This window comes from Euwallacea fornicatus, chromosome 39 (assembly GCF_040115645.1).
Source record: "Euwallacea fornicatus isolate EFF26 chromosome 39, ASM4011564v1, whole genome shotgun sequence".
Taxonomy (NCBI): Eukaryota; Metazoa; Arthropoda; class Insecta; order Coleoptera; family Curculionidae; genus Euwallacea; species Euwallacea fornicatus.
In genome coordinates, this window is record NC_089579.1 from 817,651 (window position 1) to 832,526 (window position 14,876).

The 14,876-nt window shown below is 47.1% G+C and overlaps 1 protein-coding gene and 1 non-coding gene across 4 annotated transcripts in view; both read right to left on the reverse strand.

The window, feature by feature from the left end:
* The window catches only part of sona (sol narae), a 34,601-nt gene that overhangs the window by 8,058 nt on the left and 11,667 nt on the right, over positions 1–14,876 (reverse strand). For all 3 annotated transcript variants that reach the window (XM_066301376.1, XM_066301378.1, XM_066301377.1), the window contains exons 3-7: positions 12,485–12,548; positions 8,305–8,621; positions 2,060–2,149; positions 313–565; positions 1–263 (exon numbers count right to left, since the gene is read on the reverse strand). In XM_066301376.1, coding sequence (XP_066157473.1) covers positions 1–263; positions 313–565; positions 2,060–2,149; positions 8,305–8,621; positions 12,485–12,548 — 987 coding nt within the window. The remainder of the gene's footprint in view (positions 264–312; positions 566–2,059; positions 2,150–8,304; positions 8,622–12,484; positions 12,549–14,876) is intronic.
* TRNAF-GAA (transfer RNA phenylalanine (anticodon GAA)) lies at positions 7,195–7,267 on the reverse strand. The gene has a single exon. It is a non-coding gene; the product is annotated as a tRNA-Phe (tRNA).

Below are 14,876 nucleotides of genomic sequence, written 5' to 3' on the forward strand. Positions count from 1 at the left end.
TCGACTGATTATAATTCCAGCAATCGACACCCGTATTTTTGGTCCCTTGAGCAGCTTGTAGCGCAGGTCCACCCCGTTCCAGAAGGAGATAAAGTAGCGCTTTATTTGCAGATTGTCCCCGCCATGTAGCCTGTACCCGTCGTAATCCACTATAACCAGAATTTCCGGGTAAATCGTGTAGGGGGCGTCGCGTTTGCGGCGCCTGTGCGAGTCCGACGAGCTGCGCTTGTAACGTTTCGCCAAGTGGTCGGGCTCCATCAGTGCTGCAAATTTACATTGTATCAAATCGAAGGGCGACAAGCCACAACTTACCGTAGTCGCTCAACGTATCCTCGTCTTTGTTTTTTCTTCTGATCACTATGTGATGGTGAGCGGCGATTTCCTCGTCCTCGCTGTCTTTGTGAAGGGGCAGACCGGTGTCTATGGCCACTTCGGCGCTGAGGGCGCCGTCGTCGTCCAGGAAAACCTCGTCGTCGGCCGAAGAGAGCTTGTGATTAGTTTTGACGGCTGGGCGCAGGCGCCTGGGCACCGGACGGATGACCAAGTGTGACCCTATTGACCCCTCCTAAAAGGAGACATGCGCATTTTGAGGGGGTTCGAGTGAAATTTCAAAAAGTTGCATTTTCCTTCCGAATCGACGCATCGCCAACGCAGTCGTAAAACAATTTTCGGCGGGGTTTCGAGAAGCTTTGGTCCTCGACAGTTCCACAGGTCTCCCAAATAGAAAAATCCATCGGGGTCACGTCGGGAGAACTGGAGGGCCATCCAAAAAAAACCCAAATGGTGCAAGGATCCTTCGCGGACCTTGCAATTTCGAAGTTCCACGAATTCGTCTCTTCGAATTATTTCGAATGCGCAGCCTTTCGGAATTGTTTTTGCTTCATGCATTTTCGCTAATTGGCACGCTTTAATTGCAACTTTTATCCGCGATAATCGACGGCAAGTAATAAACATTTTCCGATGAATGGGAAAAACATAAAAAATATCCATTGAAAAACAAACGTCATTACCCGCATTGGATGGCGATTTAATGGTTATACTAACAGTAACTCCATGGCCATTATTTACGTTCAATAATGCGGTGCTTGCTCTTATTTAAATCAAGAGGACTCGAGTCGGCCCGTCGAGGGGGCTTGTGCGCCATATCGAAACGCTAGAAATTTTTATTACATATCGTTAGAGTTGCGTCGCACGAAACCGTGTAATTGCAGATTTCACTATTGGGCAAAAAGGAGGCGGTTTTCGGCCCCGATTACTTTTGACTGACGGTAATTAATCCTCATTAATTACGGTCTGCGAGGAGGATTGCGCCGACTTCGCCGCAGATGATCTGCTGTGACTCGAACTAATTCCCCAAAAGACACCGCAATGTGGACTGGAGCACACCTTTGTTCTATACACCCAATCAAGGCCGTCCGTGCACTTGTTAGATAATGCGAGAGGTGAAATAGTAGCAATTATCTTACCGAGAAAACGAAAGGGACGCCCATAAAGTTCCACTGAACCAAAACCGAAATCGAGCGTTCGACATAAATTCTCCCGCTTCCGTAATGGCCGATTTGCATTCGAAATAATTATTATTAACGGAGCTTTAATTGTCTCAGTCAAGTTGAATTATCTGTTAGTGGAGCGTGTTGCAACGCTGCTTTTTCGCGAACTCAACCGTGCGCAATCCGAAGGCGCTGAATTCGGAGGTCTCGGAGGCCCCCCCATACGCGGGCGAACTTATTCTCCATTAGCGGACACGGTGGATTTTATGAAATTCACGAAGAAATACTGCTGTTGCGTGATCTCACCGGCCGCAATTTACATTTTATAACGCGGTTTTTCGTGGAGCAAATAAGTCCCCAGGAATTCGGCTGCGTTAAATGCGCTTTGTGGCGCACGGCGATTCGTCATAAATGTCCTTGCGTCACCACGATTTCAAGTTCTTGCAGCGCTCGACCCCGCGACTTTTGTCACAACACGATTAGCACCATCGGGACGGCGATTTTCTGGGAACCTCGCTAATTTTTCAGCGTGTCTTGCGGGGAAACGCGCACCTCTTCGTGTTACTTACCAGAACGAAATCGCCCCCCTCGTTCCTCATCAAAATGGCGGCTTGGTTCTCCTCGTCCTGATAGAGGTCGCCTATGTCTTCGTTGTTTGTCTGAAAATTAGACAGATTAATGTCACAGCCCGGGGGCAGCAGTAAATCTCCCCTCGCAGAATCCGGAGTAGTTGGGGCGGTTCTGCGTGCTCGACACTCGGAAGTGTGCGGAAGTGAGTTATCCCCATTGTTCGTTTTCAAGTTCGGCGTTACTCGGAATGTCAACATTCTACAGGGGCAGGGAAAAAATTCTACGTCCGGTTAAACAATTTTTTTTACCAATCGATCACGCGCTGCCTCGCTGAAACGGGTTTTTTTGCGCTTTTTTCGTCTTTGCAACAACGACAATTCGGCGCTTAGCTGGGGAATTGTCGCAGGTCCGGTTTCCGACAAGGGTCCGGACCACGCCCGACAACATTCGGATTTTGCTTGCGGACATATTGCGTGCGCTGCTCGTTCTTTCGCAAATAGACCGATTCTAGCCGACGTACGGCGTGCCGCATTCAGGACGAAGACACCCCCGCTTTTTCATATGTCTGAAGGGCGCAGATTTGGGTTTTTGCGCAGTCGCACTGGTAGATGAGTCGCATTCTTCAAGGTACTCAACTGTGCCCGCTGCGAATTCACAAACGGGGCCGACGTTTTGCTTCGCGTTAGAGATGTCGGAAAAATCATTGAAAAAAAGTCCTTTAGACCATCGTTTTAGCCCCATGCGCAGGCAACATTCGCTTTAAAAGTATTTCCGTCGTTTTCGTCTCAGTCAAAATTACTACGAGCTACTGATAATAAGTGCCATGGGAAGTAATAATTCGAAACACGCGTTAAATGTCGGTCGCGTTAATCTCCGAGTTTATTGCGTTAAGTCCTGATTAGTGACCGCAGAGTCGAAATTCCGTTGATTTCAAGAGAAAAAAACGAACCAATCCGGCCGTTTGTTGATCACGGCAGAGAAGTAGCTGCAGAATCTAACTTGCGACGTCCCCGTTACTCGTGGAGAAATGGCCGCGGCAAATGCTCTTCCTAATGAAACTTTCAGTGTTATTAAAATACATAGGGATGGTCAGCCCTGTCGAGGACACTCGCATCCTGAGGATGACGTTACATTGGCGGAAATGGGGCGAGTTCACGCGTGCGCCTTCGAGATTTATCGTCTCAACTGAACATGAGCAAGCATGAAATCAGATGTTTTGCTCGTCACAGGTTCAAACCCTGTAAACCGAAGTTCTCGCATGCGTCGAAAGAAGGTGATGACGACAAAAGATTAGTCTGTTCTTATTGGCAAATTTTTTAAATGACGGACATTTTCCATAAAGGATTACGTTTGCTGATGGGGCTACATTCACCGCTAATGGAGTTGTATTGTCTCCAAACAACTGATACTGGACAACCCTTCCTGGGTCATAAATTGTAAAAACCAACACTCCCAGAAAGTCCGGTGCGGCATTCTAGGAGATCGAACTCTTTAATCAATCAGTTCAGTCGACTTCTTCAATGGGGAATTTTGGAACGCAATTGAAAATCTTCCCCTTAATGTGCGACAGGATGAGCATCCGCAATTCAAGGGTTGTTCGTCGGCGGTTAGACCAAAAATTTCCCGTGCGCTGGACGGGAAGAGGCGGTCCTCTCGAGCCGTGGCCTCCGAGGCCTCCCGATACCGCACCCATCGACTTTTATCCGTGGGGAATAGTAAAAAATAACGTTTATCTAACAAGACCCAGAAGTCGAGATGAGCTTTGTGCCAGAATGAGACAAGCCCGTCAAGGCGTAAGCATTCGGGAGCTTAGACGAGTTGCCAGACGAAATCGCGAAATGATCGAAAAATGTATTTAAATAGACGGAGTCGAGAACGATCACGTTTGACAGTTGATTTTTTACATTATCGAAATTATTGTTGTAACTTTCGAATCAATTATATCTTGTGGAATTGCCAATGTGTCGAATTATCACTCTCCGTGGCGCTCATTATTAAATAAAAAAAGCGAATTTTGCCCGCATGTGGGGTTAAAACGATATACCAAACGATTTTTTCCGCCATCTCCAACGCGAAGCGAAACATATCGAAAATGGCCCCCGTTTGTGAATTCGCAGCGGGCACAGTTGAGCATCTTGAAGAATGCGACTGCGCAGAAACCCAAATCTGCACCCTTCAAATATCGAAAATGCGGGGACGTCTTCACCTCAAATGCGACACGCTGTATAGCCAGATTGCCCAAATACCATGGGAGTTATGTTAATTTGCTGTTTTACCGGATTAAACGCGCAACCGATTCGCGCTACCTTTCCTTAAGTTTGAAGCTAAATTCTGCCTTGAAGTCGCCCATCTCGGTGTCAGACCAATTTGACATTTAATGGTTTGATAGAAGCGACACATTCCCACTTGTTAACAAGTGACGGTAGCGAAATTTGACGTAGGAATGAGGTTGAAAATCTGCTAAATGTCAGATTTTAACGCGCATGTGCCGAATTTTCAATCTCGCTATGTTGAATTATTGACGCAAGAAATCAACATAGGCGTACCGCAGTTGGATACTTGTTAGATTTGCAATATTAGTTGTGTAAATTTCGGCTGATGTCATTGTCCGCTATGCGCGAAGGGGCAAACCAATTCATTGCAGGTCGATAGGGGGTGTCCTACTTAGGGGCGCCTACTAATATGCGTTAGGGCGTGATCGTACCTGAAACGGCGTAGTTTTTGAAGTTTCACTAAGAGCTTACGGGCACTGCGATTATTATCGATCCATTTTACGGCCTATTTAGACCGCCATTAGGTTTCGGCTCTCGGCGCCCAATAAATCTTGCGGTGGTACCATCACGGTAGTACCCCTAAAGCGATTTCATACGCAGTTTAGTAAAGGTCAATATGTTAAACCGACAAATAATAAATAATACACACGAAACCGCAGAATCTTTACGTTGAAATTACTTAATAAACCGTAAATGTCAATGGGTCGTACCGCGGGAAGGTACGCGATGCGCTATTGCCACACAACACCGTGAAGTTTTGGTTTGAGATTAACTCTTAATCTTGTCCTGTTCTTGTCCTTTTCGTAAACGTTTGGAAAACACAACAATGGGTTGCACCAATGACTTTTGAAATTGCAAAGGAGAATCGGAACTTTCAAATTAGGAAACAGTCAGCGGCGTAGATTGTCGAGCGCGGTTATGAATTTTTAGTGTTGGGAATGCTCAGGTCAATTGTTCTCCCGATTTTCTTCAATTTAATTCCCCCTCTCCGTCTCGCACGCCGCTGAATTAACATAAGGAATTTCGTGAGTTGCGGATTTTACGAGAGATTTCGAACATTCGAAGGAACGACCAGTGGTGTAGGTTGTCCGTGCCGCGGTAAGACACGCAACACGCTATTGCTTTATGGGACGACGAAGTATTGTTGTATTTATCTGCTGGACAGATTCGTAAACACAATGTAAAACTATTAACCGGCGCGAATCTGGGTCAGTTTCGGTAGAATTTTAATGACCGACGGGTACTACCGCAACGCGTCGTCAGCTGATGCCACTTTCACTCTCCACTGATCTGACGTTGGCACGCCAGTGACGTCACCTAGATTATAAACTCGCGTTTTCCATCGTTCGCACTCAAAAAAATCGCTATGACGGCATTAAAGAAACTTCGATCTTGTTTAACTCAGGGAACTGAGCCGCTCGCCCGGCAATGCCGAGCTTTAATGCATTATTTATTAAATTGCGCTGTGAACAGAGCGGAATTCATTGAGCCCATTCGCAGTCAGGAAGGAAATCGAAGTATCGTAATATAATGGCCCCTTGCGTAACGCAACTCGTATCTCGTATCTTTACACCTCAGCGAGTTTAGGGGTTCGGGTGGTTGCGGCGAAAATTCCTTTTTGCTATAAATCTGTTGAAAAACGTGAGATAGACGCAGGCCGACGTCAATGATATTATTAAAGATCCTCCGATCTTGTTTAGGATAGAAATCGAGGCAGTACCGCTACCGTGCTTCGGCGCGCTACCCGTCTCAGTAATTAAGTCGCGCGCTGCGCTGAGTAGGGTGCGTTTGGGCCAATCTCGGTGATGATCAGTGAGCTTCTGAAACCGAGTAATAACGAGTAACCGTTACGTAAAATGTCGGAAACAATAGTAAATAACGCGATAATTATGTCGTCTAATCGAGCGTGTTACGTCTTAAGTCGCGCTTACGCAACGCATATTACTCGACTTGAAATCTGAACGAAATATTTTCTTCTGGCCCGATCGTTTGCGGTCGCTTTTTGGGTTGAGGTTAGTCGCAAGAGCGACTCACATTGTCACCGTTCCTCGTTAATTTCGTCACATTTTTCCACTCCGCGTTATCTGAATGTTACATCGATAACAGGAATTATCGTCGGTCACACTCCACGGGCAGCCATCAGTTATAATCGCGCAGCTGCGAACATGCTCAAGCGGTCCGTCCGCAAGCACCTCGGTGTAAACCTAGTCGGTTACGACATCGTTTTCCCGCAAAAGGACGCTCACTTGTCAGTTTTCATTGTCTGCCACCTGCGCGGAAAGTAAACGGATTGATATTTGAAGAGGTCGAATTGAATTAAACAAACTTGCGGTGACGTCAGCACGAAAGTAAAAGTTAATTTTTGTTTTAAGTCGGTTCGGTCGCCGCATTGTTCGAACCACGTTAAATTTTGATTAGATCTGCGCAAATGTATAAACCCGGAAGTTGTCGCTCAGCGAATGAGCAAATCCACCCATATGGAAAATATCTCATAAACCTCACGACGCCGACAAATTTTCCCTTCAAAACTCGCGTAACTAGGTGAAATTGATACACATGATTATGGTTATTGTATAGTGTGCGCACGGCATTATTACGTGACGGCGACGTATTGATATAGAAAACTTTCTTCTTTCACCGGGGGCATCGTTGCGCTGCAGTTACTTAACCTGCAATCAAATAAATTAGTTTGCATAGGAGAAAGGGGAGATTTCGCAGGTTCACTGGTTAATCCACATCCCGCATGTCAGTTTCTAGTTAACCGAAAAGCAACAAATCACGCGGAATTCATTTGTTTCCTGATTGTATGTCGAGATTAAATTAAAAAAAAAAAAACAAATTTAAGCAAAAAATAAAAAATTTGCCGAAACCAGGGATCGAACCAGGGACCTTTAGATCTTCAGTCTAACGCTCTCCCAACTGAGCTATTTCGGCCCTGTCGTCAGGTCGATCCAAGACCTACCTAATCAAAAAACACAATCGATCCCGGGATCGTTGGAACTAGTCGCGTAGCGTTGGTAATGTCAGCCGGTAATACCAGACAGAACGGACTCTCTTACGCACTTGTTAAAAAAAACATACGACATGCAATCGGCCTCCCTATCAGGATGTTTTCAGTTCCTAATTTAAAGGTGCGCCAAAGTCGACTTTTGTTTGAGTAGTTCTTTAGTGCGAACGTGTTAGAAAAAGATACTGCCATGTTTGCCTTTCAATTACCTTTAATACACACTTGAAGCAGAACACCGAAATTACATTAGTTAAGCGATATATCGGTGGGGCCAGAACCGAAATTAGTTTCACTTCTTTTAGTGTAGTTCGCGTTCGTGTGACTTAAATTGAGACACATTTAAGACACGTCCGTTTTTCTCTCGAGGATCGGACGCACGACTCTGCTGGAAACGTAAAAGATCGCTTAACGACGCACCTTACATAATCTAGATATTATATATCTAGTGGACAGTGGCTATTAAAGTCTCATTTCGCTGTCTCTTGTGTTAATTTACATAACGATGAGAGGCGCTTTGTGATTTTATCCAAACGAGTCGGCAGTCCTGGGTGAACGCGAATAATGCAGCGTTAAATACTTGGATGGGCGCAGGTTAATGATGTAATTGAGGAACGTTACAGAACTTCAGTTCTTCACGGTTTACCAAAATTACGTTGTTTTTTTCCTAAAAAATTTTTCAGAATTTTCGAATTTTTCCAAAATTTTCGAATTTTTCCATAACGCTCCAAAACGTCAAATATCTTTGACCAAAAACAGCGACTTTTCCTCCATTTAACTGACTTCGCGACTTCCATCGTTTTGCAACTAAGTGGTAGGCGCCTCTGACCAAAAACCACTTTCACGTCACCCGGACACCCCTTCCCGACCACCGCTTCCCGAGTGAATGTTAAGCGGGGCATGGCCGGTACAAGGGTGCGCAACTTCTCCGGACATTATCCTAGAAAAGAGAACGACACGGGCTCACCTCTGGATGTTCCACGTACTCCACTCCGTGCTGCGCCGTGGCGTTCGGCTCCACGGTGAACACCTTGAGTTTGCCCTTCTTGAACAGGCCCTCGGTGGGTACAAGGCTCAAGTTAAAGGGCTGTCCGAAGGCGCGCAGTCGCACCTTGGTCGTTGCCTCGATTCCCCGTTCGTCATGCGTGGCGTTGCTGTCGAACTTCCATGGGTTGCTGCGCTTGCCGGATGGCTCCTTGTCATCTGCCAAGGAGTTGACATTGGAGCCGGCGCCGACGCTGCGCCTCCTGACATGGTGCACGGGAATCACCTCGTAGTCGGGCACTAAGGAACGCGAGAAAAATGTGAAATGAAAAGTATTGGTGAAGGTCAGTGGGGAAAATGGCAACCTTATCTAAAGGGGGAATACCGTTAGGAGAGTGAAAAACAAATCGCCAGCCGATAATTACGCAACCCGTTACGTAACCTTTACGTTGATCATGGCTTTGACGGGCGCCATTTTGATTCGCCCACTTAAGAGCATTGCATAAGAGGATGTTATTGGTTGCGCACATTTGCCTTGACAGTGACTTTAAGTCGGAGATCGCCTTCTTCGTTTACATAATATCGCGAGCTTTAACTGAAGAAAAAGTAACGTCGATCGGAAGTCGAACGTTCAGGACTGACACCTTCATGATTTTCTTAAAACATCATCATTTCCGAGGGCTCCGAACTACGTGAGTGGATGGCATTCGTCCGAATTTGTTCGAATGCTATGGGTTTTTGCTAATTAAATAAATTAGCACGAGTGCGAGCGAGGACATGCGTTCACATTTGCAACACTCTGTGTACTACTAAAAAGGACAAAAAAAACATAGTCACACTGCTTGATTTTAGGCGGTTTGCGGTAATGACAATGAAAACCATTATTGCATTCCATTATTTGTGACCCGGGCCTTGGGCGATTAACACACTGTTACTTAATCCACGACCTAAATACACGACCAGAAATGAAACGACGTCATGACCTATTAAGCTCTATTTAGACGCGTACTGCCAGTTGACATTGACGTTTCGATCGGTGTCTAACACCATTAGGAATCGATGACGTACGACCGCCATTGATCTATTATCGCATTGTGCGCCTTATTTATGTGGATCAGGAAGCGATAAAGTAGAAATGTGATACGCAGGCCCACATGTTCTTCCTCATACGTACACCACTGGCGGACATTATTCAATTAACATTTAAGATTAAAAAACACTTAACGTTCGTGATATTTGCAGATCGGATTAATGCGCACGCCAAACTCGGTACTCTTCAGATCTTTGGCAACATCATTACCAGTCGCATTATGTATTTATTCGTCAACGATTTTCCTGTCTGATGTAATGACGTCAATTAATAAAAACCCGAACGCATGCGTTGTCGCTCTGCCCGGAGCGCTTGCGGATTCCGTTGGGCTTCACTTCTAACGCGTTCAATAACTTTTATGTATTCCTCACGTCTGTGCGATTGCAAAATGCGACAGCTGTTTCGATATGACACCGATTTGTTGTCATTATTAGACAAAAACCAAAGCCATGCGACCTAATAAGCGGCGTTGCTCAAGTTCACCTCGCGGGTCAAAGCAGTCAAACTGGGTCATGTCGAATTTGAGATTACGCGTGCGGGAGGTCGAAAAACTGACTCAGTTTGCCAAAGATGTTTCAAAATTTGATCAAAAAGTAGACGGAAACGGTCGTTTACCTGATAAATTACGACACGAGAGTTTGGCAATACGCGTTCGAATTCAATGAAGACAACGACGGTCGCATGCTGTCAAACCTCTTCCGACGTTGCACGTCCAACGGCAAGTCTCGATTTTCGATTGGGCCAGATTTGACCGTCGAACTTCCGTTCGAAGTGAGGCGTTGGTGACTTCGGTTTTTTCACGTGACCCATATTCCGCCATTTTTCGACTACCCGCGGCGAGCTGTCCTTCCCGAAAGATCGGCGTGCCATTCGTGCACTGTTTTTTTCAGTCGGCCGCCCGGCCGGCCAGACCCGACTCCGATGGATTTTCCCATTTGAGGAGCTGTCGAAGTAAACCTGACGAAATGGCGGATCTTTCCTCGCTTGCGTTCTCGGCGTTTGTTAGTGATCCGAAAATTTCAGCGGCCCACCTACTTTCCTCCGAGAAATTCAATGCTGCGATTTGTGTTTACGCGTCCTGCAGTATGGGCGCGGCGCTCACGTGCTCACTCACTTTTTTGCAGCAAAAAATAGCAGAAACAATACTATGTAGGTCTGCAATTACACATGCACCCGATTTAACTGTTAAGTACGACCGAGGCATGTGTCACGCTAAGCTGTTCGTTCAGATCTATTGTATGAGATTTGTTAGATTACTTGCAATTCAACCGCGCATTGTTCCAGTTTGCGCAACGACGTTTCAGTTAGAAGACGGAAACCACGGGACGTTTTGGTCCGTATCGTGTGCACGGCAACTCGTCGAGGTGAGTCCACTCTCGCCATCTTCGAAGGAGTGAGAGTTGCGAAATCGATTAAATCGGCGAAAATCTGCCGCCATCAAGTTTGGCGGATCTGCCGGCCACGAGGAACGATTTCGCGGTGGACCTCTTGCGGGGCCGTATCGAAACCGATGGAGGTTTTGGAACAAACTGACCCGCCGGAAGTCCGCACTGTCAAACGTTACTCACTTCAGATGCGGAATACTCACACTTTTTCGCTTGGGGCGTCATATGTGTGATTACGGTTTTCTAACGCACTGCCCGTTAGGGCCCCCTCGTCGAGAGAAGCCTCCACTTCGTGCCCCGTGGTTTTGGCCCCGTTTTAGGAGGTGGAGGGGCACGCTTGCAATTGCGACAAGATTTTCTTGGACACCTCGAAACTCGATACTTCCCTAACGGACACCCGGTGTGTTAGTTACATTTTCGAACTAAAGGTCTGGCAGCTCTCCAATACGCCCGCCTCTACCAGTTCTCGAGACGTTCCGTTTTTGATTCCGAATGAAAGCTGATTAAACGACTAAGTTAATTGCACCGAGGACTTCTCCAGGACTGACCCCTCTGCTGTCACTGCAGGATGACGTCGTAATACCTATAATTAGTTAAGCTTAATTGCGCGCACGGAACAAGTTACTCCTCTAACCGATCAATAGATAAATACAAAAAAATGTGGCGCGTGAGGTTGGATCTAGAAATTCTAATCAACAACTTCGACCTCCAAAAGAGGTACTGTGCATTACGAAAACGGTCGTGAAGTGGATGGCAAATGCGCGTGTAGACGAAGGAGTGCAAGTCATGTTTCCACGTGTTATGAGCGACATTTAAGGCGCCGTAAACAACGTTTTGTTTTTGAGCCGGTTCTCAAAATTTTCCTTCAGTACCTCGGAATCGCAGCTTTCAATTCAAGTCTTCACCAGGTTTTCTCTCATCCAGCATGTGCTCGCATTGTAGAAAACGAAATTTTTCACTATCGCTCCGATATCTCAAAAACGCATCGTGCTGCTTAAAGGTCGACGCATCGATCGCCTTCGTTTTTTAATCAGCGTTGCGGCAGCACTAGCGATATTTTCCGGTGATCCGCCCTAAATGGTGATCCTTCCCCAAATGGGAGAGTCCGGCGGTGTCACGTCGGGAGAGCGAGGCGGCCGACTGAAAAAATGTTTTGAGGCTGCCTCGACCTTTCGCGGACGAAATCTGCTGCTGCAATCAAATTTGTTTTTTTTTTTAATTTTTTAATGAAACTCGAAGGTTCTGCAGCATGTTCGATCGAATGTCTTCGTTCCCTTGTGGAACCTCCAATATTCGACATTGGTCGGACCCGGCGATTCTCGCCGTTCCGGAAACGGCAGCGATGGGCGCCTCCAGTGCATCGCCGACGACGCGGCGTTCCCGAGCGGCCACCTTTGAGGAAAAAGCGTCGCGGACGCGTCATGACGGCTCCGGCGAGCGTCACTGGCGCCGCCCGGCGTTCGATTTCACTCAAACTTAGCCAAAACCGTTGGAGGCCACGTTTCGAGTAGCGTGTCGACCGCTCACGATAATTGAGCAATCGGCCGCGGCTTAATTAAGATGTCGATATCGATATCTCGGCCGCGCGTCCATTTACTGCTTCGACGTGGGCCGAAAATGCGAGTTGCGCAATTGTCGCGGTCCGTCGAGCGGCGATTGTTTTCGGATCTCGGCCGCATCGTACTTACCCAATTGATGGCTGTCCACGTGGAAGGTGCTGCGCAGCTCCTCCAGGGTCATGTGTCTGTGAACCTGCGCAAAAAGTGTTGGGTGCTACAGTTAGGTGGTGCAATGGCACATGAAATATGGGTCGTTAAATCGGCGCTTTTAGCATAAGTCAAATTTCCTACGTAACGATAATAATGAGGGTAATGGGAAAACGCTCGTTGCGGCGGGCGGCGTGACAATAATTCACGGTTTTTGCCACGGCGCAATCAAGGAAACTGTCGCTCGGGAATTTTCACGCCGGTTTTAGATAAAAACGCGCGGCCGGTCGGAGCGACGAGAAATCGATAAATCGCCTTTAAGGTTAAATATCGCCGTGTTCCCCTTTTTTTGCGATCAATTCCTTCGGTTCACATCGCACGAACAATGGTAACGCTCATGAGGTGCAAGTTTGCGCTCTCAGAATCAGTTCGCAATCGAAATAGTCCGAATTGCTGCTGAGGTCGAATCGGCCTTGACACGGTTTCCGCGCCGCATATCGCTCGAGCGGGAGACTCGTTTTGCTGTTACCGCCCGATAGGCAAAACCACCCCGCGACCGGCGTCGAGCGGTGCGCGCCGACGTTCGCGCACAATCGGATCTTCATCGGCGTTTGCACGCTCGGTTCAGGTTGTTTGTCGGTTCAGTCATCCTTGCGCCATCGGAAGCCCTCGTCATTTTTACCGGCTCAACGTTGCAATTACATTGTTCTCTCGCCGAGAAGTCCTTCACACATCTCTGGTCGAGGCGAGGTTGCGATGACTTCCTCTGCGCATTTTTTGGAAAAGTTTTCTCGGACCTCGAGGAATCAAGGCGAAACTTGTCGCTTCCGCCGCGCACGAACAAACACCCCACTTGACCTTTTACCTTCGCCGTTTCGACCTTCGACGCGGTGATGCTCACCGGGGTGGCGAGATCATCATCGACAAGAGTCTCGTCGTTCTTCCTCATTTAACTGCGGCGATGACGGTATGCTAATGCGGGCCTTGAGGATTCGACGTTTTTGCAGAAAATAAACCTTAATTTATCGAGATAAATAATAAATTCAATGCGGGTCTAATCTGGTGACAAATGGATATTTTTCCGGTCCGGAGTGGTGCGACACGGAAATTTGCATTCGTTTAACATATACACAGAATATAGCTCGGTCATTTAACGGAATACAAAACACGGGCCGTTAAATTCTTATTATTGGCGAAATTAGCAAACCCGGCCGGATTCCTCCATGATTATACTACTAAATTGAGTTAATCGCGGCGTAGTGGACGGCGCAACGCAGATGTCCGAATCGTGCGGGGAAATCCCTACGTGCCGCACGCAGCGGCCGTTTCTCGTAAATACGGAGGTTGATGTTCTCCGACCTGCCCCCCGTTCGTCAAAGCTTTCGACTACAATGCTGATTTGACGAAAAATTGATTTTTTTTTTCGGAAAACCGAATTTCCCAAATTTCCACCGGAGACGGCAACGCCTGAGAGGCCGAGGAACGTCCGTCGTAGAGCATGTCGCACGACCGTGGAGACTGTGGGACCCCCTGGAAGGTGGGACAATTGATGAACCGGTTATCGGTCGAGTTCCGCGTTATACAGGGCGTCGCCAAAAGGTCGGCATAAAACTGCTCCGCGGATTTCTGGGGAGGAAACACGACGACTCAGCCCAATTTGCCTCGGTCCGGAAACGGAGCTTTCAAAAACACCAAAGGACACGAAAATAAATTAAATAAAAATAAAAATTAAATCAAAAATAGGGAAAAAATTCACTACATCGTTCGTTGTGGTACTGTCTCGGAAAAACAGCGCCTCGGGGGTCTTCGGGGCAAGAAACCGGAATTAACTCGCGTTGTCGATACGCCTCGTTGAGGGCGCCGTCGGCGCCCTCTCAAGGGGACACAACTTTCTTACCATCCTGTATAAAACTCATTCGCGGCTAAATTTGCGTTTTTCTACAGGTCCAGCGAAAAGAATGTATCTCGGTGCGGGCACTGCATCTCGAGATACTGGAAATTTGAAATTCGCAGCTTACCGGGAAAAGTTGCTTCGAAGTGCGTTGGCGTGGTGCGGCAAAATAACTGATTAAAAAAGGAAAAACCTGAATATTTTGGAAAATTAATGTAAATGGAAAATTTCGGGTTTTCTCTCGTTTCGTCTGTGCGAGTGATTTTTCAAGCCATGAACCGAACCTCAGACCTCGTACACCTTCGGAAAGCGGTTCCAGCGGGGACTCGTGCCGTGATGTCATTTTTCCATTGGACGTGCGGGAGAAAACGGATCCGAAAACGAATCGGTTTTATACCGAGTGATCGAAAAGTTATGCCTCTTTTAAGAGAACTGACCTGTGGCCGGCAGCACCCTTTGCGGCGCGAATTAACAGCGTAAACG